The following is a 23,974-nucleotide window of genomic DNA, read 5'->3' on the forward strand; positions in this document are numbered from 1 at the left end:
TTACATGACCAAAGGTAAACTGTCACAACTATATACAAAGAAGGAAAAGAAGATATGTAGGAAGAGATCCATTACAGTAGCAAATGTTACCTATTATTTCTAAGGTTTTAAGCTATTTTGGAATTATAGGAACTGAAGGGCAATCTTTTTAAAGATGTATATAAATGGTTTAGTTTTAATATTTATTCATTTATAACATAAATAAAAATAAGAATAGAAGTAACTCTTAAAATAAAAAAATAGACCACATAAAATGAGCATTTTAATACAAATCATTAGAATATATTTATACTATATATAAATCTATACATTAGAAGACACTACTGAAATTTTGCTCTACAGAATATCATTCTAGAATTCTCTTTAAAACAACCAAATCACTGGGAAGAATTAGATGATGACTGTGAAACAGATTCTCCCATTACAATACTACTTCTGTCATTTAGAGTTTTGACAACAGTTGTAGCTGGAGACTGTAGCACTTTACGAGAGAGCCTCATTCTTCCATCAGCTGGATCACGTCCAAAGTATTTCACCTATATTAAAGAAACAAATTTACTTTGAAAGTTATAGTACAGTGATTGACATCCAAATTAGAAGATATTTAAATTTACATAGTGCAAATAAAACACTGATTAATGTTTTTACTTGTCTGTTGAAAGCATAGCTCAGTGCTAAGTAGAGGTATATGCTAATAAATATAATTTGGTTAAACAGTGATTATAAAAAAAGAAGAGACCAGCATTTAGTTGTCCAATTATAATCTTCTGTTAGACTCATCTGTGCCTTCCAGGTCTGTACACTGGAAGAACAGTGAAAGCCATGGTCAATGATTCTAGATAAGGGATTTCTGAGCCTAATGGTGCTACAAACTATATAGGATTATGCTTGGGTCATTTACACTATTTCTCAAAAAGGACTATCACACTGGAGATTATCTGGCTTGACCTTAGACAACACAAGTCAGGGGGAATTGTGGCAGTTTTAAAGTCCCTTCCGATGTTAAAAAAAAACAATCTTATACAGATGTATCTTAGTTTTTATTCTTCTCCAGAGGCTACTTGAACAATGGGACTACAGATTGGGAATAAACTAGAAACCTTAGTTACCCGGGTCATGGATGATAGGTGTAGCTGGAATGTGGTATGGAAGAACAATAAAACAAAAGAAACAAAACCAAACGACACCACACCAGACTGGCAATGACTTCCTTTATCCACTCATAAAAGACTATAGAAAAGGTCAAACAACATGGCTTTCATCAAACTTAAAAACTTTTAGCCTTAAGCAGTGTAGAAGCAATTAAAGTCTCAACTCCTCAAATATGACATTCGAGGCCTTCAACAGAGTTACTACACTTTCAGGGTTTTCCTGTCCTGTCTGCAAATCACTGCACAGTCATCATTGACCTCATGTATTTTTAAAAGCTCTAAAGGGGACTACTGTTCTAACTAAACTATAAGCTAGGGGAAAGAATTGCATCTTAAATCTTTAGTGAGTCTATTTAAGAGCAAACCTAAAGTTTAAAAAGCACAGCATATAAATAATGTAAATCACAGATGTTGCTTTGATTCTTTCAGCTTACTTAAAAAAAAAAAAATTCAAACTTCGGATATAATTTACAACATTAAGGGTAAAAAGTTGAATACAAGTACCTGAATTTCTTGGCCAACTTCTAATCCTAAGGCAGTAGGATGTTTAATCTGAAAGAGAACATGTTAATCTATTAGTTGTTGTATATAATTTCCTAATATCCATAGTAGTACACATTTTTTAAGTAGAAACAGCTTTATTGTTTTTTTGATTATAAAATATGTTGATAAAGACTTAATACATAAGTATTCAGATGATAGCAAAAATTACTGAAGACCTCTATACTTTTAGATCACTACTGCTAATACAAGTATTCAAATGTCTACTTAGTGTGTATTACATTTGTAAAAATGGACCTTACTGAGCTTGTCTTATAGTATGTTAATTTTTCATTCAATAATATGTTGAGGACATCTTTTTACAGTGGTGAGAATGGACATCCCTGTTTTGTTCCTGACCTTAGGGGGAAAGATCTCAGTTTTTCCCCATTGAGGATGATAATAGCATTTGTCTTTTGTATATGGCTTTTATGATCTTGAGGTATGATCCTTCTATCCCTACTTTCTTGAAGGTTTTTATCAAGAAAGGATGCTGTATTTTGTCAAATGCTTTCTCTGCATCTATTGAGAGGATCATATGGTTCTTGTCCTTTTTTTTATTGATGTGATGAATCATACTGATTGATTGGCAGATACTGAACCAGCCCTGCATCCCAGGTATAAATTCCACTTGGTCGTGGTGTATAATTTTTTTTAATGTATTGTTGGATCTGGTTGGCTAATATCTTGTTGAGGATTTCTGCATCCATGTTCACCAGGGAAATTGGTCTATAGTTTTTCTTTTGTAGTGGGGGTCTTTATTTGGTTTTGAAATCAAGGTAATGCTGGCTTCATAGAAAGAATTTGGAAGTTTTCCTTCCATTTCTACTTTTTGGAACAGCTTTAAGAGAAGAGGTGTTGACTCTTAACTTAAATGTTTGGTAGAATTCCCCTGGAAAGCTATCTGGCCCTGGACTCTTGTTTTTTGGGAGATTTTTGATTACTAATTCAATTTCTTTACTGGTTATGGGTCTGTTCAAATTTTCTATTCCTGTTTCAGTTTTGGTAGTGTATATGTTTCTAGGAATTTGTCCATTTCTTCCAGATTGCCCATTTTATTGGCATATAATTGCTCATAATATTCTCTTATTATTGTTTTTATTTCTGTGTTGGTTGTGATCTCTCTTTTTTCATTCTTGATTTTATTTATTTGGGTCCTTTCCTTTTTCTTTTTGATCAAACAGGCTAGGAGTTTATCAATTTTGTTAATTCTTTTAAAGAACCAGCTTCTGGTTTCATTGATCTGTTCTGTTTTTTTTGGTTTCAATAGCATTAATTTCTGCTCTAATCTTCATTATTTCCTGCCTTCTGCTGGTTTTGGGTTTTATTTGCTGTTCTTTTTCCAGCTCTTTAAGGTGTAAGGTTAGGTTGTGCATCTGAGACCTTTCTTCCTTCTTTAGGAAGGCCTGGATTGCTATATACTTTCCTCTTATGACTGCCTTTGCTGCGTCCCAGAGGTTTTGGGTTGTAGTGTTATCATTTTCATTGGCTTCCATGTACTTTTTAATTTCCTCTTTAACTTCTTGGTTAGCTCACTCATTCTTTAGTAGGATGTTCTTTAGTCTCCAAGTATTTGTTACCTTTCCAAATTTTTTCTTGTGGTTCATTTTGAGTTTCATAGCATTGTGGTCTGAAAATATGCATGGTACGATCCTGATCTTTTTGTACTTGTTGAGTTTCATAGCATTGTGGTCTGAAAATATGCATGGTACGATCTTGATCTTTTTGTACTTGTTGAGGGCTGAGGACATCTTTTTTTTTTTTTTTTTAATTTTTTAAATTTATTTTTGAGACAGAGAGAGACAGAGCATGAACGGGGGAGGGTCAGAGATAGAGGGAGACACAGAATCGGAAGCAGGCTCCAGGCTCTGAGCCATCAGCCCAGAGCCTGACGCAGGGCTCGAACTCACAGACCGCGAGATCGTGACCTGAGCTGAGGTCGGACGCTTAACCAACTGAGCCACCCAGGCGCCCCGAGGACATCTTTTTATATCAATGTATGAAACAATAGAGTATTCAATTATGTAATTTGTTTGATATCCTAAAGATGGTCATTTAATGTTTTCAATTCTGGTGTTACAAATGTTAATAATTACTGAATCTAGGTGTAAGGTATATGGGTGTTCAGTGTACTATTTTTTCAACCTTTCTGTAGGTAATTATTATTTCAACAATTGTGTATTCATTTACTCAAATTATCCTCTCAAAACAAAGTCCTAATGTTGAACTTCTAGGGCCAAAGGTACTCATACACATTTACCAAACACTCTCCAAAATGTTTGCCCCAATCCTGTCAACAGTATCTGAAGTATATGAGAATGTCCATTTGTTTTACCATATATTTACTCACACTGGGAATTTTCAACTATCTGAAAGCTGAAAAATAGTAACTTAGTTTTATTTGCATTTAAAACAATTGCTATTGCTATTGCTCTTTCTTACTGATCCATATAATCCCTTTGTATATGAAACCTCTCTCATGTTATATACATTTTTTCCCCTAAGTTGCTACTTGCCTTTCAGCTTAATTTTGCCACATACTTTTTTCCCCTTAATGTTTGTTTTTGCGAAGGAGAGTGTGAGTGTGAGCAGGGCAAGGGCAAAGAGAGAGGGAGGCAGAGGATCTGAAGCAGGTCCTGCACTATTGGCACAGAGCCTGACACGGGACTCGAACATACAGTGAGATCATGACCTGAGCTGAAGTTGGACGCTTAACTGAGCCACCCAGGCACCCTTCTGCCATATACTTAAAAAAAAAAAAAAAAGGTCAAATTTAATCAATTTATTTACATTTTTGGCTTTGATATCATGCTGAAAACTATTTCCCCAGTCCCAATATTATTAAAATATCCCAATTTTCTTCTAGTGTCATTCCTCAACCCCACTCTCCCATGCCCAGATTTTTTTCTTCCCTCATCACCTTAAAATGTTTTTTTGTTTTTAACAGCTCCTCAAAGCAGATGGGATTTTGGTATTAAAAAAAGTAGACATCAAGGGCACCTGGGTGGTCAGTCCATTAAGTGTCTGACTTCGGCTCAGGTCATGATCTCACGGTTCACAATTCTGAAGCCTGGATCAGGCTCTGTGCTGACAGCTCAGAGCCTGGAGTCTGCTTCAGATTCTGTGTCTCCCTCTCTCACTGCTCCTCCCCTGCTCACACACTCACTCTTTCAAAAATATACATTAAAAAAAAAAAAAAAAGTAGATATCAAACCAGCTACTCCAATATGAATTACTGAATAATCTTTGTTTCTTCACAGACTGAAAATGCAACTTTTAGAATGTATTATGTTCCCATGCATATACCTGGATGACTTCTGGTCTCTATTTTCTGTTGCATAAATTGTCTATTTCTGGGTAATACACTGTTTTATTCTGTATAGCTTTATATTTCAAGGTTTGGTAAACCAAATACTCCTATTCTCTGCTCCCCCCCCATAGTTTTCTTGAATAGTTTCGTATTTTTAGCTTTATCCTGCCATGCTTGGTTGGCCAAGAAAAGTGGCAAGACAGGGCTACAACTAGATATTTGTAGTTAACTGCCACGTGTTAACTCTAGATGTAATACTCAAGAATGTTTCTATTCCATCATGAAAGAATAAATATAAACATCTGTGTTAAAGAGTATAAGAACCTTTTGTCATTTTTAGTTTTCTTTATTTAGGCTAGTATTGGAGAAAGTACACAATCCTCATCAACCCAGGTAATTTTACTCTGATTATTTTAAGGCAGTTTTATATTTTTTTTTAATTTTTTTTTAACGTTTATTTATTTTTGAGACAGAGAGAGACAGAGCATGAATGGGGGAGGGTCAGAGAGAGAGAGGGAGACAAAGATTCTGAAACAGGCTCCAGGCTCTGAGCTGTCAGCACAGAGCCCGACGCAGGGCTTGAACTCACGAACCGTGAGATCATGACCTGAGACGAAGTCAGACGCTTAACCAACTGAGCCACCCAGGCGCCCCTTTAAGGCAGTTTTAAAAATAATCAAGTTATTTATTTTTTTTTACCTTTCGTTGATCAAGTTGTGTGTTATGAAGCAGTACTGCAGTCATATTTGGATATAGTTTAACCATTACTCCAGTGTCTCTGAAAAGGAAATAAGCCTAGTTAAAATAGTAATATCTGTGTATGTACTGATATCAAACTGATTACGTATTCATATGAGAGCAAAGTAAACACACACACACAATAAAAAGTAGGATTCTCTAACTTATATTTTCAATTGAACATACAATCCATATTTAAATACTTATGAATCAAAGTACAGAGAAAAGATAAAAAGGACAAGCTTTTAGACTGTATATTTTTCTGTATTTCTTTTCATAGTATTTCCCAAAACATTTTGAAATGACATTAAATATTTTATTTTACTTTTAAATGTTTATTTATTTATTTTGAGAAAGAGAGGGAGAGAGAATCCCAGGCAGGCTCCATGCTGGCAACACAGGGGCTTGAACCTATAACCATAAGATCATGGCCTGAGTTGAAATCAAGAGACAGACACTTAACTGACTGAGCCACTCAGGCGCCCCTCCTTTGGTTTTTATTCTTTATTATTCATTTCATATCACTTTGAACATTCAGGCTACATCTGATATGGTTTTTTTTTTCTTCTTAGTGGCTTTCTCATTCTGAAAATCAATCTTTTCAGCTGATGTTGAAGCTGACATTTTAAAAAATGCACTCCTTAGGCATTAAGTAATACTATCTTTACAACAAACTAACAAGAAACTACCAGAAAAAGAAGAAAGAAAAAGGAAATATTGCTAGGTCTTTTCTGGGCCTGTTTACTATTAGAAGATTTAAATGGTGGGAAATTTGGTTTAAGAAAACAATTCAGATATAAGAATCTATTAGTACAATCGCAGAATCATCTTATTGAAAACAAACTAGTATAGAAAATAAAATATACCTTAAAAATAATTAATGATTCTATGGTTATTGACATAAAATCTAAATACCTTATACTTTCAAAGTACATAATGCAAATGTGAAGTTAATGTGCACTTATAAATCTTATAAAAACCAGAAAAGCATTACCTGATTTCAGTTATTGTGGCAGTATACACTGCTCCAAATTCTAGTTGGTGCTCTTGCTGTAAGTGCAAAATAAGTCATAAGATTAATAAACAGCAACAAAAAAGAAAAAAGTATTATAAGATCTATACTTACATCATCTCTGCAGATTTCAGTAATGAAGTCTCTTGCTTCATGCATAGCACTGGGTGTTGGTGCAAATACAGAAAATGTTTCTTCATCCACCTGACTAATAGTTACTCCTTTTAAAAAGATAATTTAACATATTAAAGTTAACTTGCTCATGTGAGGAGTGCCTGGGTGGTCAGTCAGTTGAGTGTCTGACTCTTGGTTCTGGCTTAGGTCATGATCTCATGGTTTGTGAGTTGGGGCCCCACACTGGACTCTGTGCTGACATCACAGAACCTGCTTGGGATTTTCTCTCTCTCTTTCTCAAAATAAATAAGCTTAAAAAAAAAAGTAGATGTGACAGCAAGGGATTGACCTGTAAATAGCTGGGCAGGGTTGTGTTATATTTAGTCACTGCTTTAGGAATGATAGGATTCATTCACCAATAAATACATATTGCACACCTGCTATGTATCAGACATTGTGCTAAGCCCTAAGGAAACAACAGTGAGTCACTGTCCCTGTGCCCTTGGAGCCTACAGTTTGGCAGGACAAAGCATATATAAGTTCTAATTTTGGAAGATTTGGCTTTGCTCTCTTAATTATGAGTAGAAACTATACTATAATGTTTTCCTCACCTTTTCTTCTTTCTCTTACCCTTTAGAGTGATGAACAGACGGGTAAGGGATGAAATTATGTCAGTTTATCAACTAAAAAGCTGGTTAAGGCAACTCTGCTTCTCATTTTCCCTCAATAACTTCAAAGCTGGTAAGTACTAGGTAACTTAGATTGTTTCCAGAAAAAACAAAGTATACTATTTCTATACATACTCTTTAAATAAAATAGCTTAAATAAGACTAAGTGAAAAACAGAATAGAAGATTACAGCAAAATCCTCTAAAGGTGAAAACTAAACATTTTTCTAAATGTTCAATTTTAAAATGTTGCAAAGAAACTGATGAATTCTAGGTGATCCTTCTTGAATACAGTTAAGGATGAATGCTGATTTATTAAGAGGCATACAGAAAACGTAAAGACATGTCAATATTACATTCTTTTCTCTTGTTCTTTTCTTAAACATATTTTTGGAGCATCACAATAGAGATGAAATGGACCCTTACAGGGCCTAGCATTAAAACCCCCAAACTTCATACAACTCTCACCTGTTTCAGCCTGAAGCTTTTTTAAGTGATATCCACCTGGTCCAACAAATTTTGCCCGTTTTGATAATGGAACCTGAATAGTTTCTGAAATGTAGTACAGACAAAATTATAAATAACTCAAATATGTATATGAATATAAAACATGTCTTGATCAGTCAAGATTTTTTTTGACTTAGACACATGTAAAAATATTTCATGTAAAATAGAAAAATAGTTATTTGACTAAAGTTTTTGAAAGTTTTAATGTCTAAAAATATCTCCCCAAATTTAAAGCATTTTCACTATGGAAGTATTTATAATATTTCTGTTTTATGTATGGAGTTAAAGGAAATTTAAAATAACATACTTTTATATATTAATGTTTACCTTATCATGGAATAAATAATTTTAATGCGTTACCTACAACAGGTCCATTTTCTTTTCTAGATGCTCGAGGTTTTGAAATAGTTTTGTTCATAATCTGTAAAATCTCCTTCTTTGCCACTATAAGAGATAAATACATGATAAAAATTATAACTACAGTTGACCTTGAACAACTAGAGACTAGGGACATCTACCCCTGCTTAGAAAATTCGTGTCTAACTTTTGATTCCCCAAAACTTAACTACTAATAGCCTATGTTGCCTGGAAGCCTCATCCATAACAAAAAAGTTAAGTAATACATTTTGTATGTTATATGTATTATACACTGTATTTTTACAAAGAAGTAAGCTAGAGAAAAGGAAATGTCATTAAGAAAACCATAGGATGGGGTGCCTGGGTGTCAGTTGAGCATCCGACTCTTGATTTTGGCTCAGGTCATGATCTCATCATGGTCCATGAGTTCAAGCCCCAGGTTGGGCTCTATGCTGACAGCATGGAGACTGCTTGGGATTCCCTCTCTTGCTCTCTCTGCCCCCCTCCCTCTAAATAAATAAAAAACATTAAAAAAATTAAAAAAAGAAAACCATATGGAACAGAAAATACATTTACAATACTGTATGTTTTTTTATTGAAAAATATTTGTACACAGGCATGTCAGGTAGCTTAGCTAGGATGGGGGCTCCCTGTAGAATGGCAGAGCTTCATAGCCTGATTGCCTAGGCTCAGTAGTGGCAACCTCTGGGTGGCCTGCAGGTAGCAACAGTTGTGTGGAGACAAAGTATAGCTGCCTTCTCTGCCTGGGCATGTACCACAGTCCCATGGCCATTCACCTGACACCTGTGGCCACTTGTGAGTGCACTGGTCTCCAGGGGTTCCTTGAGGCCAAGGTGCCATGGTGGGGAGTGGGTCCCTCCCCAACCCCACAAGCACTGAAGACTTTGTGCAGGGACTCCTATGCAGTGCTGTCTTGCCCTCTGGGCATGTTCTTCCTTCAGCTGAGGCTTCTGCCAGCCAGCCCTGGGTGCTTGACAGGACCACCCTCTCAGCACATTGGGTAATCTTCAGCCCAGCACAATTATGGGCCCCCTGGGGGGCTGCTGATGGCCTCAGAAGGCCTCTCAGGATAGTCAAGAGTATAGCAGGCATGACCTTTGTGTGAGATGCCTTTAGTTGGTTGGATGGAGACTGGGATGGGCAGTAGAAAATAAATGCCTTTGCTGTAAACTTAAAAAAAAAAAAATCCACATATAAGTGGACCCATGCAGTTTGAACACATTGTTCAAAGGTCAACTGTATATAAAATAAATGAGATCAGATATAGCAGCATTCTTAGTTTTTCCAGAGTAAAACCCAAATTCTTTAACTTAATAGTCAAAGCTCTTCATATCCTAATTACCTTTACAAGTCTACTTATAATCCCCCTTCTCCATAAATCCTATAAAAACTGAATTTTCTCTGGTCTCTCATAAAGGTTGTTACGTGAAATTTCATTTTCTAAAGTGGTATTTTATAAACAAGCCCATTTTTAATAATAAGTTTAATGGGAATTATAGTTGCCATGAACAAATGAACAATGATGGAAAGAGAATCAGGCACACTGGGTTAGCTTACCTGAGGCTTGTTGAATGGCCTCCATTACAATTTTTATTGGTATTCCGGGTAATTTAATATCAGCCTAAGATGGAAAAGCCAAAAAATGATATAAATATTACTTCATGACATTATTTAAGTATTATACAAGTGAAACAAAATAGGTTTTAAAATACCTGTAATGCAGTTATTCCCTTATTAGTGCCAGCTATTTTGAAATCCATGTCACCATTGTAATCTTCGATTCCCTGAAAGAATTTAAGAAAGTATGATATGGTTTTAAACAAAAATAAAATTCACCCAGTTACTGGAGAAGAATTAAAAAAAATAGCTTTAGAAGTAAACCATGTCTTCTGAGACTAAAAACAAAGTGTCTTCTACATTAACTACTGCTTCTCATTTGTGACTTTAAGTTGTAACTATTTCATCACAAAATCACTTTAAAATCATGTTCCTCACATAAATGCATAAGGATTCATTTACAATCACCCTAAAGTGAGCCATTATGAATATTTATAGTGTAATATATATATATAACATATATATATCATATATATATAACATATATATATCATATATATAACATATATATATGATGTTCATATATATATATATCATATATATATATATGAACATCATATCCTATAAAATTCAAGGCTAGTATTCAGAAGAAGAAAGTAAGCACAAGGACCTTTATTTCTCAAGTAATATTATTCTTCTAAACATACAATGTTTATAAAATGTTTATAAAAATGCATAATCTTCACTCTTAAATATTTGAAAATGTGGATATACTTGCCAGAATATCTGTCAGCAATCGATAATCTTCTATTTCATCCTTGTCAGGATTGTTTTTAGTGACCAATCCTATTGCCACACCTGCGACAGCAGATGAAATTGGAACTCCTATAGTTGAGAAAAAGAGCTTGTGTGTAATGTGTATATCAGCCTAACACACATATCTATCATACTCTTGACATTTATTTTAATGTAGGTGAATAGTGTTTTAAATTGACAATCACCAGAAGTAAGTTGGAGAGGTCATCTGACTACCTCATTTCTTTTTAAGCATACGATAAAAGCCCCTTAAGACAATTCTAACAGGTAATTACTGTTCTCAGCAAAAACCTCTATAAACATAGCAACCTTAACTCCTAACAGAATCCATCCATCTTTTTGCTTTTGGTGTGTTTATCTTTTTTTTTTTTTTTTTGAAAAGTAACCATGTATTTGGTAAATTCTTCTAGCTTGAACCCCTCAGTTTACCTTTCCATGAAAGCCATCATTAGGTTTTGTGTATCCTCCCAGAAAATTTCTGTGCCCAAATATGAATTGTAGTGTAATCTTCTTTACTTATGGAAGCATACTGAATGCTCTCACTATCCTGCACCTTGTTTTTTTCACTTAATAACATACCTTGGATATTGACACATAATGCCACACAAAGCTCCACCTTCTTCTTTTGAATGGCTGCAGAGTACTCCCCCCATGGGTTTATAGGCCACATAACAGAAGTGGGATTACTGAGTCAAAGGGTGTGTGGGTTTACATTTATTATAATTCTGTCAAACTGCCTTCCAAAGAGTGTAGCATTTTATATTTTTACTGGCAGTATTTGAGGTTCTACATTCTTAATTCCCATCCAATCTCTTGACCTTTGTTCAGATAAAAGGTAAAAATGTAGCTTATTGTTTTTAATTTGACTTGTTTTTATGAGAAGGGTTAAACTTCTTTTGAATGTTTATAGGAAATATAAAAATAGATTATTTCCTAGTCAGTTGACTTTGTTTATTGTGATTTATTTTCCTGTACAGAATTTTAAATTTATATGCAATGATGGTTCCTGGATTCTGCCTAAAATGTTTTTTCCTAAGAGTTTGATAAAATCTTCAATGTTTCATTTTTATATAACCATTAAAAAAAAATTTTTTTTTAATGTTTATTTATTTTTGAGACAGAGAGAGACAGAGCGCGAGTGGTGGAGGGGCAGAGAGAGAGGGAGACAACAGAATCTGAAACAGGCTCCAGGCTCTGAGCTGTCAGCACAGAGCCGGATGCGGGGCACGAACCCACGAACCATGAGATCATGACCTGAGCCGAAGTTGGATGCTTAACCGACTGAGCCACCCAGGCACCCCAAGCATTTTTTTTTTTTTTTAATATCACTTGGAACTTATTATAAAGGAGTGTGGCAGGGGAATCTCATTTCATATTCTCTAAGTAATGTCACTTATGCCCATGGTTTTTAACCATCACCTATAATGCTGATGACCTAAAAAATCCCTCTCACCTGCCTACTTCTCTTTGCTAAAGCCTTACATCTGTATACCCAATAATTTGCCTTGGACATCTCTTGCTAAATGTCCCAAAAGCACCTTAAATATATATACGTATATTCAAAATGTAATTACCCCCAATAAATCCTTTTTGTCTTGCCTTTCTTATCTTGGTTGAATGCAACTAAGACACTTATGCCAGAATCAACACTTCTTTCCTCATGTCCTATATCCCATGAAGTCACAAAGATCTGATAGTTTATCCTTTAAATATTTTTTTTTAGAAAGTTGTCCTTTCCCCTAAATACCGAAACATTCATTGCTACTCCTTTAGTCCAAGTTCACATTATTTCTTGCTCTGACAGCATTCTCCCTGTCTGGTTTCCCAAATTTTAGTGTCTCCCCCCAGCTCTCATTCTCTCCTACTTCATCCTCCAGGGCTAACATCTAAGCTGGGAAAAACTACCAAAAAGAAAAAAAAAAAACAGATTAAAAAAAAAATCAAATTCAAATCAAATCTACATAAAATTCTCTGAGTTCCCCATTATCTCCTTTCAAGAAATTTTTATACATTTCTATGGTCAAAAAAGTTAGGGAAATAGTATATATCCTATTTCTAGAGATTCAGAATTCATACTAGCATATTAAAGTTTCTTTAACTCATTAAATAAACCTGCTTAACCCTGCTCAAATGTACTTTAGAATAGAAAAATTTTCAATAATCAATATCCAGCAGGAACACTAGTTCATAGAATACAATACAGAGTTGTTAAATACTAGCTTTAATTTCAAAATCCTTAGCATAACAATAACCTTTAAAATCTGGTCCCAATTTAATATTTTTTTCAAATACATTTCAGAAACACGCTATACTGCTTTCTAACTTTATACATGTTGTTCCCTTCAAATGAAATATGGTCCCTGCTCCTAATGACAGATCAAAAACTACTCAACCTTTGGAACAAGATGAAATGTAGCTGTCTCTATGAAGCAAATTTTCTTCAATCTAATTCTTCATCCATATTGTGCATATTTATGCCTTTTACCTATTTGTATTATCTTTCTGATTTGTTAGTGTCTTTGGGTTTTTCACACCTGTAAGATTTAAAAAAAGTAGGTACCATTTGTATCTCTGGAGCACAGGACAGTGCCTGATATAGGGCGTGGCAAGCACTCAGGTTTTGAGTTGAATTGTATACACTTTGTTGGCTTTTCCCACAGGACTTGACATTCCTTCTTGTCAAATTAAATTTTTTTCTATTTGGCTTTTTTTTTAATCCTGTTTTTTACATTTTTTAGAGATCAAAATTGTCATTTAACAGATCGGTTACCTACTCCTTTTTAGCAGTATCCTTTTTATCAGCAGGCCAGTTTTCTCAGTTCAGTAACAAAAACATTGAAAGGGACAGGATTTAGAATGAAGTATCCTCAAGCATTCCACTTGAGGTCTCACTCCAACATACTGATCTGATTCTCTTATCTCCTCTGCTCATCCTTCCACCAGTTATGAAGGTGCACCTATCATCCACCTCAATTTCTGCATTATTTACAGAAAGATCATAAACTGTGTATCTCTAGATACACAGCATAAGCAACATTCCCCACACCCCCCTGCTCCAAATCTAGTACTATTTTCCAAAAATGGAACATTGGTTTACTATGACATGTTTTAAGTCAGTCCCTTCTCTTCACAGTCCCCTTCCTTCCTAAAAACACTTATACACCTTTCTTTTCATAATCTATTTAAGAGTCTTCCACAGTCAAGTTCACTGAGTTATGCTTTACAGAAAATACTTTCCTCTCTTTCAAAATTAAAAACTTTTTGTGTCCTTGGTATACCAGGTTCTGATTTTTCAAATACTGCCAACATAGGTCAGTTTTCTCATCCTGAAGATCGTCTTTTTAGTTTGGGTTTTTGTCTAGACCAAAAGATCTGAATTCATTTAATGCAGTTAAAGGTTCTCTCTTTTTACTTGATCTTTCAGTTCACCTTTTTGAGAATATGTTGTGTTTTCCAATATGAAATTGGAAGACTGATGAATTCAGGACCCACAAGGACAAGGACTTCATTTTGTTCATCTCTGTGTCCCAAGGGCTTAGATTAGTACTTGGCACAGGAGTGACATACAGTAAAGATTTGTTGAATGAATGCATGATGGTGAAACAGCAACCTTAAATATCAGATTCTGTTTTCCTTCCACTAAACAAAACTGAAAATTGCCTTTAGCATTTTTTTTTTTTTTTTTTGCTTTGGCTTAAGTTTTCATCTTTCTAGATAATGTTATTACATATTCACACCATTCTTTCATCTCATTCTTGGTTATAATATCCTTTCTATCCATTTCTCTGTACTATAAATGTGTGAACTTAGAGGGAACTCCTTGTATGGCCTCTTGAGTACTTTTAGGTTCCTTTTTCTTCTGAATGGCATCATTGGTGGGATGCAGGAATTGTTTTCAGAGCCTCTTAACATGTTGACTCTTTCCCTTTTGGTGTTTTAGACCCAGAGATTATACTGAACCACCTGCAGTCTTCCTTCCTAAAATTCTGTGTACCCTTCTATGGGTGGTATTGTTCTTCTTTTATCTTGCATAAATTGACTAGAAGATTACATGGTTACTTTCTTTTATGGGTCCTAAATACTTCTGCTTGGTGATCCAAACTTCCTTAGTGAATGGAATCAACTGCAGAGCTCTTTACCTTTTGGAAGGTGAGAAAGCTCACTGCATCGCCAAGGCAAGTAAATAATTTCAGTGTTCTGCTTTTTGCCAAAGATAAGAATTCTAGTAGATATCTGTATAGTTGAAGGTGTACTTTGATCTTGCTCTAGTTTAGTTTGGTAATCTGTAATCTGACTTCTCCAAGTCTTAGTAAAACCCAATTTTTTAAAAAAAATGTTTTTTAACATTTATTTACTTTTGAGACAGAGAGAGACAGAGCATGAACGGGGGAGGGTCAGAGAGAGAGGGAGACACAGACTCTGAAACAGGGTCTAGGCTCTGAGCTGTCAGCACAGAGCCCAACATGGGGCTTGAACTCACGGACTGCGAGATCATGACCTGAGCCGAAGTCGGATGCTCAACCGACTAAGCCACCCAGGCGCCCCAGTAAAACCCAATTTTAAAGAGATCTATATTTAATACTAATCAAATCCATATAAAGCGTTAGTAGTTTTGAGACATAATCCTTTTACCTGCATCCATTAATGCTAAGCTTCCACCACATGCAGATGCCATTGAAGATGATCCTATGGAAAGAAAAATACTTGCTTTATAATATACTGATTTTTTTAAGTGTTGAAAATTGTTATATTGGTTATTTCCTTGTACATATTCAGTTATCTTTCCTTCTTTCTTTTTACTTATTTTTTTATTTTTTAAAATTTACATCCAAATTAGTTAGCATATAGTGCAACAATGATTTCAGGAATAGATTCCTTAGTGCCCCTTACCCATTTAGCCCATCCCCCCTCCCACAACCCCTCCAGTAACCCTCTTCTCCATATTTATGAATCTCTTCTGTTTTGTCCCCCCTGTTTGTTTCCCTTCCCTTATGTTCATCTGTTTTGTCTCTTAAAGTCCTCATATCAGTGAAGTCATATGATTTTTGTCTTTCTCTGACTAAGTTCACTTAGCATAATACCCTCCAGCTCCATCCACGTAGTTGCAAATGGCAAGATTTCATTCTTTTTGATTGCCGAGTAATACTCCATTGTATATATATACACCACATCTTTATCCATTCATCCATCGATGGACATTTGGGCTCTTTCCATACTTTGGCTATTGTTAACAGTGCTGCTATACACATGGGGGTGCATATATCCCTTTGAAACAGCACTCCTGTATCCCTTGGATAAATGCCTAATAGTGCAATTGCTGGGTCGTAGGGTAGTTCTATTTTTAGTTTTTTAAGGGACCTCCATACTCCTTTCTTTTTAAAAGCAATTAACACAAGCTCTGCTAAACCACAAACTACAGGACTACACAAACCAGTATGATAGGTACATGTAGCTACATGTAGCTACTAAATTTAAGTTAATTGAAATAAATTCAGTCCCTAAACTGCATAGCAGAGATAACTTTCTTTTTTTTTTTTTTAAATTTTTTTTTCAACGTTTTTTATTTTATTTTTGGGACAGAGAGAGACAGAGCATGAACGGGGGAGGGGCAGAGAGAGAGGGAGACACAGAATCGGAAACAGGCTCCAGGCTCCGAGCCATCAGCCCAGAGCCTGACGCGGGGCTCGAACTCACGGACCACGAGATCGTGACCTGGCTGAAGTCGGACGCTTAACCGACTGCGCCACCCAGGCGCCCCGAGATAACTTTCATCATCACATAAAGTTATATTGGGTAGCAATGCTATAGGAGATTCTAAGAAACCTCCCACAAAACCCAGCACACCTCTTTTGTTGCTTAATCAGATGTCAGTTAAAGATACAGGCTCTGGCTCTCTCACTGGACCCTAAGTCACACCCAGTAGAGAACAGAAAGTCTCTAATTTAAATTCAGAGGGTGTTTTTGTTTTTTAAAAATATCATCTGATCTGTGTCTGATGTATCTTTGAGATCTCTGTGATCTTTCTATCTCTAATGACCATACCTTGCCTTGACCTGGGTACTTAATTTTAATTTAAATTTGATCTTATAATTCAGACTCTCTCTGTTTGCTATTTACTTGTATCTGTGATATATGATAGGTGTCCCCTACCAAATGGATCACTCTCTTCTGGTGCTTTCTTGCTGTAAGCTGGCCTTATTTATTCTAAAAATAAACATCCCCAACTGGATAAGTTATAAAAGATAAAGAGAAATATTCATTTTATATTGCTTTAGAAACATCTCATTGGCTAAGAACAGAGATTTAGACAGTATATGATTAAACACATTTTTCTTTTGTAATGGACTTGGGCACTGTAGTTATAAGCATAATGTAACATTAATTATGCAAAGAATATATAGAGAGAGTTCTGGTCTTTTTGACTAGAAAAATTTTATATTAATACTCTACCGTTTGACTCTAGGACTTCAGATGTGACTCTTATGGTGAAAGGAAAATCCTTGGGGATAACAGGATACAAAGCTTTCTCAGCAAGAGCACCTAAATTAGAATAGAAAATAATAAGGATAAATGTATTAAGTCTCTGTAAGAATATCATTTGAGTTTACAGATTTGTACTCACCGTGCCCAAGTTCTCTTCTGTTCACACCAGTGACTTTGCCAATTTCATTAGTTGCATAAGGAGGAAACTTAAAAAAATAAACACATATACATAAACAACCAACATGGAAAGATATCTAACCTATATTACCAAAATAATAACAAAAGTTACAAAACAGTAGAATCCCATTTTTTTTTAAAGTACATTTATATATGTAGAAAACGTCTGAATATCTGAAATATACAACAAACTGCTAAAGGTATCTATTTCTAGTGTGTATATGAGCCAGAGGGGAACATGGATGGTTATGGGGACTTAATAACAATGACAAAGTATTACATTTTTATAAGAAGAAAAATATATACAAATTAAAAAAAATGCACACTGAGGAAATAGAGATCTTTTTCAGTAAGGGTTTTCTTTTAGTCAGAGGTTGCAAACTATTTTATTTGACCAATACAGTATCTCAAAGGAGTATGAATTAGTTGCAGTCATCTAAAATATTGGGAAATTTCCCATAAAAATTTGGAATTCCAGTTTCTTAAACAAAATATTTTTATTTAAGGGGTGTCTGGGTGGCTCAGTCTGTTAAGCATCCAACTTTGGCTCAGGTCATGATCTCATGTTTTGTGAGTTCGAGTCACACATTAGGCTCTCTGTTGTCAGTTTGGAGCCTGGAGCCTGTTTCAGATTCTGTCTCTTCCTCTCTCTCTTCCCCTCCACCACTCAGTTCTGTCTCTCTCAATAAATAAACATTGAAATTAAAAAAAAAAAATTTAAATAAAATTGATTTTGAGAAAGAGAGAGAGAGTGCAAGTGGGGTAGGGGCAGAGAGAGAAGGGACAGAGAGAATCCCAAGCAGGCTCCACACTGTCAGCACATAGCCCCATGTGGGGCTCAAACTCGTGTGTGCTAGATCATGACCTGGGCTGAAATCTAGAGTCAGATGCTTAACTGACTGAACCACCCGGGCACCCCTAACAAAGTATTTTTAAAAAGGAGTGATGATGGTACATGAATCTGATCAAGCCTCTGGATCTAGCCATCAATTTTCAGGAATGCAGTCAATTTTCAGGAGACAGAAGGACAGAGAAACTTGCTGGATTTCACCATGAGTGTGTAATCAGCAACATGCAGACTGTGGGGAACTCTACAGGTCAGATGGCTCTGGGACTTCAACAGACAGACTGAAAAGAAAAGAATGTACTGGAGGAGAAACCTATAGATTAAAAGAGAAATCCCAAATTAAAAAAAAAAAAAAAATGGACAAGACTATAGTGTCTAGGGATGTACACTAAAAATGCAAGGAAGTAATTACTATAAAACTTAGGAGAGTAGTTATTTTTAGGGAAAGAATGATATTGAGACTAGGATGAAAAGCATGGAGAGGTTTCTGGGGTGACTGGGAACATTCTACTCTCTACCTTGGGTGGTAGTTTGTAAGGGTCTCTGCCTTATAAAAACTCATTATGCCATCCTTTTATAGGTTTTTCAGTATCTGTGTTTCATTTTACAATAAAAAGTTTTTAAAAAATGAAATGATATAGCAGGGGCACCTGGGTGGCTCAGTTGGTTAAGTGTCTGACTCTTGATTTCAGCTTAGGTCATGATCTCACAGTTTGTGGGTTTGAGCCCCACATTGGCCTCTGCATTGACAGGGTGGAGCCTACTTGGGATTCTCTCCCTCTCTCTCTTCTCTGCCTCTACCATGTTTGCTCTCTCAAAATAAACAAGTACACTTAAAAATTTTTTTAAAAAAATCAAAGGATGCAGCTATAACAGCCTATATCCTTTTCATGCCCCCTCCCTCATTTCTTTTCCCAGTAATCAGCTAGAGCTGCATTTTTCAGAACTGCCCTTTTAAAAAGACTGTCATGTGCTGTGTAGCTCACAATGAAGGATATGCTTCACTCAGTTATAATTCCTCTCTGGCTTCTATAACATCTGGGTATATCCAGAACAGGGTATTTATAAGGGACCGAAAACCTGTGAAAATCTCCAGGTTTCTGGATATTCTCTAGCAATTACTGTCTACATGAAGTGTTCTCTATTAATTATAGCAGACTCAACAAAATTGACATGTTGGGATTCTGGGCAGCCAATAATGGTCACTCAAAAGTGAAGAGACTTGCTACTTTTATACCAGCCTCCCTGCATATATGCTTCAAATACTAAAATTAAAATGCTATATATAGTGTCTGGTTCCTTAGGATTAGTTGTAAATAAAGTCAATCACAAACTCATAATAATTTCACATAAAGTAATTTACTATCAAATACCTTAGAGTTCTTTTACTATTTTTCAACTGAATAAAAATATGAACATTTAAATGAACTAAAGGGAGAAGGTGATTTATCGTTTGAGGTATTTGAAAAGTCCCATTTTTGCTTGACACATGTGAATGGGTATGACTTTTTCTTGACTAAAACAAAGCTGTCTACTGTACTTTAACTTTTATGTATGATTCAGAACATGAAGTTGTTGATTAAAGACTATGGCTTAGCTCTCTAAATTCCTTTCTGCATGTAAGAAAACAATAGTGCCCAAATCCACCTTTTTTTATTTTATTAAAAAAAATTTTATTTATTTTTGATAGAGAGAGACAGAGCACAAGTTGGGGAGGGGCAGAGAGAGATGGAGACACAGAATGTGAAGCAGGCTCCAGGCCCTGAGCTGTCAGCACAGAGCCCGACACGGGCCTCGAACTCACAAACTGCGAGATCATGACCTGAGCCAAAGTTGGACGCTTAACTGACTGAGCCACCCAGGCACCCCCCAAATCCACCTTAACAGATATATAAAACGAGCACCGTAAAATATTAATAGAACCGAGGTAGTGGGCATATAAGTATTCACTATAAAGTTCTTTCAACTTTGCTATATCCCAGAAATTTTTCATAGTAAAATACTGGGGAAAAAATATATCTTACCTCATAGTGCAGCATGAAATTTTTATCTTTTATCCCACTACAAACAAAAAGCATAATATTAAAAACATCACATAGATACAAAAAAAAAATAATTTCAAAGAACTTAAAAAGATTTAAGGGTATCTAAAAAATAACTAGGTATTAAAGAGTTGGTCTGAAATTGAAAACCAGAAGAACTAGAAGGATGAATGTCAGAGTATTTTTTTCTGGGACTTATAAATGAATTTTACACAGATTTAGAAAATAATTTTGCTTTATAAGCACTTTAATATTCAATTTGAATACTAAAGACAGTAGACATTTATTTTTAAGCATTTGTAACTACTGAGAGAATCTCAAACGTTTAAACACATTAGTTTAATCTCAGAATTATGACCTTTCTCCCAGTCAACATGTGAAATGAAGACCAATAACTGAAATGATATATGGGAGAGCAATCAGGAGATTAGAGAGGCAAAGATTTTTTCAGGGTTTGAAATGAGAACTGTTATGACTCTGTCTAGAACAATGGGGGGAAATAAGGATGAGAAGAAACACAATTCCTGAAGTAGGAAACCAGATTTATCTTTAACTGAAGAAAAGACTAGCATATATAGGGTCTTAGCTCAAATAGTGTCCCCTTTGGGTGGATGTTTAATTACAAAAAATACCTCTCTCCGCTGAGTATTTAAAAAGTCCTGGATTAGGGCTAAATCTGCATAATCATAAACCACAGTCTTGGGAAAAGAAATTAAAAACCTGACTCTAGAAGACTAAAGGAATAATAGATTTGGGGGGCTAGAGAGAAGGATATGGATCATTAGCGCAGCACCCGCATTTTACAAGTATGAAGAAACCAAAAACCAGCATGGCTGACTGATGTGTGCCCTCTCACTAACATAGGTTACAGACCTAAGACTAGAACATAAAGAAGTGCCCTGGCCAAACACAGTACTCTTTCTTATGAAGCTGTGTTGCCTCCTAGAAGGGAAAGGAGTCAAAGTGAAAAAGGGCAGGGCAACCAAATTGGGGCTCAGATGGGAATTTAAAATACAAAGTATAAAAGCTCCCCTCCGTAAAGGATTATGATTACAATGAACAATCTCACCTTATACACACAGCTGCATTGTCAATTTTATCAGAAAACTGAAAAACAATTAGCAATGCTATCCTGAAAATACTGGGGATTATCCTCATAGGAAGAGTGAGACAGTCTTGTGGTCTTCTGAGACCCTTACCAAGGGAAAGGGAAGCAATGCTGTTAGGCACTGAGGAAAGAAAAGAACTGTGGCTATGAGTCCCAGGACTGATGCAGTAACGCTGGTGAGGACTGTAACACAGATTCTCATCATCTAAAATTGATCAACAAGATATTATTGCTGACTTTTTAGGAAAAGAGGAGAGCCAAGTATTTCTGAACACAAATTCCAACGTGGCTTGGGATTAGATAAAGCTTTTTTTACTTATTAACAGCCTCCAGATTCTTTTTAGCAACTGGGACTCTTGCTTATTTATTTGCTCTCTGGTTTGTAATAGAAAAACCTACCTATATCTCCTCCTGAAAAATGGTTCTAGAGACAGAGAATAAATGTACCCATGTTAAAAATACCTTAAAATCACTATTAAGTAAACAGAAAAATAAAGTACAGATATATAGGTTTAAAAAAGTAATAATGAGGGGAGCCTGGGTGGCTCAGTCAGTTAAGCATCCAACTCTTGATTCTGGCTCAGGTCATATCTCACTGCTGTGAGATGGAGCCCCATGTTGCGCTCTGCACTGGGCGTGGAGCCTGCTTAAGATTCTCTCTCTCCCTCCCTCTCTCTCTCTTTCTGCCCCTCCCCTGCTTGCGCTCTCTCTCTCAAAAAAAAACCCATAAATAATAGTAATGAATAATATACTATGAGCTTCAATTATATGCTGTAAGACCACAACTTCAAGACATATCAAACGTATGTTTTAGAACATACCAAATGTATGTTTTAGAACATACCAACATACTTATAACTTACCAAAAAACTTAACTTACTTTATGGCTGTTATAACTCGGTCTGACTTAATACTGGATTCTAATGAATCAAACGTAACAGTACAAAGTACCTAAAATAATAAGAAAAAAATTGTCAGGCTTTAATTTACTAACAATGAGAAGAAAATAAAGTATTTGAAGAACCCAATTAGTTATTAAAGAAATGGGACAAATTCTATACAAAGCTTGTCATGCTACTTAACACAGTAAACATTTATTCATTTTATAAATATTAGAGTTATGTGTAAATCTCAATAATGCAAAGGTGTAACATCACAGACTACTATGTAAAGCATTGTACTAAAAGTGCTGGGGGAGGACAGGAAGAGGAAGGTATATTTGACCATATAGGAAGCCTCAATAAAGGTCTAGCCAATAAAACTGCCTACTTAAAAAAAATCCAGTCTCATTTAGAGGGACACAATGTAGTCCAAACTCTACAGCACATCATTCACAACATCCGAGATACAATGTACAAAAAAATAAGAAATGGGAATCATTCTTCAGAGAAAAGACAATGAATAGAGATTGCCCCAAGCTAATTGAGATCCTGGATTAACAAACAAGGATCTTTAATAGCTCTTATAATTATACTTAAGGACATAAAAAAGAACCAATAGAAATTCTAAAACTGAAAGACGCATTATCTTATAATGCAAACGAGATGACAAGAGTCAATAAACATGTAGATGGATTAATAGAAATTGCCAAATCTAAAGAACAAAGAAGGGGTGTGGGACTATTTCAAAAGCACTAACATATATACTTACAATCCCATAAGGAGAGATAAGAGAGAATAAGGTAGAAAAGTATTTGAAGTTTCATTAACAATACAGATTTACAGGTTCAAGCTCAGGAAACCCTTAGTATATAAATACAAAAAAAACTACACTTTTTATAGTTATATTGTTGAAAACCAAGACAAAAAGAAAATCTGGAAAGCACCAAGACGAAGACAATTGGAACAATGATTTGAATGCATCTTGACTTTTTATTAGGAGAAAAAATAAACAGTGGAACATTTTTTAAGTGCTAAAAGAAAAAAAGCATCAACTTAGAATCTATACCTTGCAAAAACATTCTTTGTATGTGAAGGCAAAATAAAGATATCTTCAGATAAATGAAATATAAGAATTTGTTGTCAGAAGACCCATAGGACAATAGCAAAGGAAGTCTTGTCAGATTGAAGGTAAACAATACTAGATGGAAACTTGGATCTTCAGGAAGAAATACGAAGCATCAGAAATTATATATGTAGGTCAATATAAAAGACTATCTTTGCCACTTACCTTCTTAAAATACATGATTGTTTAAAATTCAAGTTGTAATATTGCCTTGTGGGCTTTATAACATGTAGATGTTACTCATGAGACAACTACAGCATAATGTGTGAAATAGTACAAAATTAACTCTAAAATGAAAAGTTAATGATATATACCATATTCTCAATAGTCACCACTAATAATGTAAAGATATAGCTAAAAAGCAAAGAGACATATTAAAATGGAATTCTAAAAAAATAAGCAGTTAATCCAAAAAGAAGGAAGAATAGAAAAAAAGAGGGGGCAATCAGAAATAAATAATAAAATGACAGGCTAAATTCAATCAAATCAGTAATTAAAACCAAACATCAATGGACTAAACACT

General features: G+C 35.2%; 1 protein-coding gene across 3 annotated transcripts in view; it reads right to left on the minus strand.

Annotated features, from left to right (window-relative positions):
* Window positions 1-247: 247 nt before the first annotated feature.
* Window positions 248-23,974, minus strand: part of PNPT1 (polyribonucleotide nucleotidyltransferase 1) — a 48,401-nt gene continuing 24,674 nt past the window's right edge. For 2 of the 3 annotated variants that reach the window (XM_049651499.1, XM_049651500.1), the window contains 15 exons: window positions 22,328-22,398; window positions 20,322-20,358; window positions 17,413-17,479; window positions 17,241-17,330; window positions 15,423-15,476; window positions 10,753-10,859; window positions 10,130-10,201; window positions 9,975-10,038; window positions 8,400-8,483; window positions 8,001-8,084; window positions 6,866-6,972; window positions 6,734-6,789; window positions 5,701-5,779; window positions 1,656-1,703; window positions 248-536 (listed from right to left, as the gene is read on the minus strand). In XM_049651499.1, coding sequence (XP_049507456.1) covers window positions 378-536; window positions 1,656-1,703; window positions 5,701-5,779; window positions 6,734-6,789; window positions 6,866-6,972; window positions 8,001-8,084; window positions 8,400-8,483; window positions 9,975-10,038; window positions 10,130-10,201; window positions 10,753-10,859; window positions 15,423-15,476; window positions 17,241-17,330; window positions 17,413-17,479; window positions 20,322-20,358; window positions 22,328-22,398 — 1,179 coding nt within the window. In that variant the 3' untranslated portion in view covers window positions 248-377. Of the gene's footprint in view, window positions 537-1,655; window positions 1,704-5,700; window positions 5,780-6,733; window positions 6,790-6,865; window positions 6,973-8,000; window positions 8,085-8,399; window positions 8,484-9,024; window positions 9,588-9,974; window positions 10,039-10,129; window positions 10,202-10,752; window positions 10,860-15,422; window positions 15,477-17,240; window positions 17,331-17,412; window positions 17,480-20,321; window positions 20,359-22,327; window positions 22,399-23,974 lie in introns of those variants that run through there. The other variant, XM_049651501.1, reaches the window with a different exon arrangement.

Source organism: Panthera uncia, assembly GCF_023721935.1.
Source record: "Panthera uncia isolate 11264 chromosome A3 unlocalized genomic scaffold, Puncia_PCG_1.0 HiC_scaffold_11, whole genome shotgun sequence".
Classification (NCBI taxonomy): domain Eukaryota; kingdom Metazoa; phylum Chordata; class Mammalia; order Carnivora; family Felidae; genus Panthera; species Panthera uncia.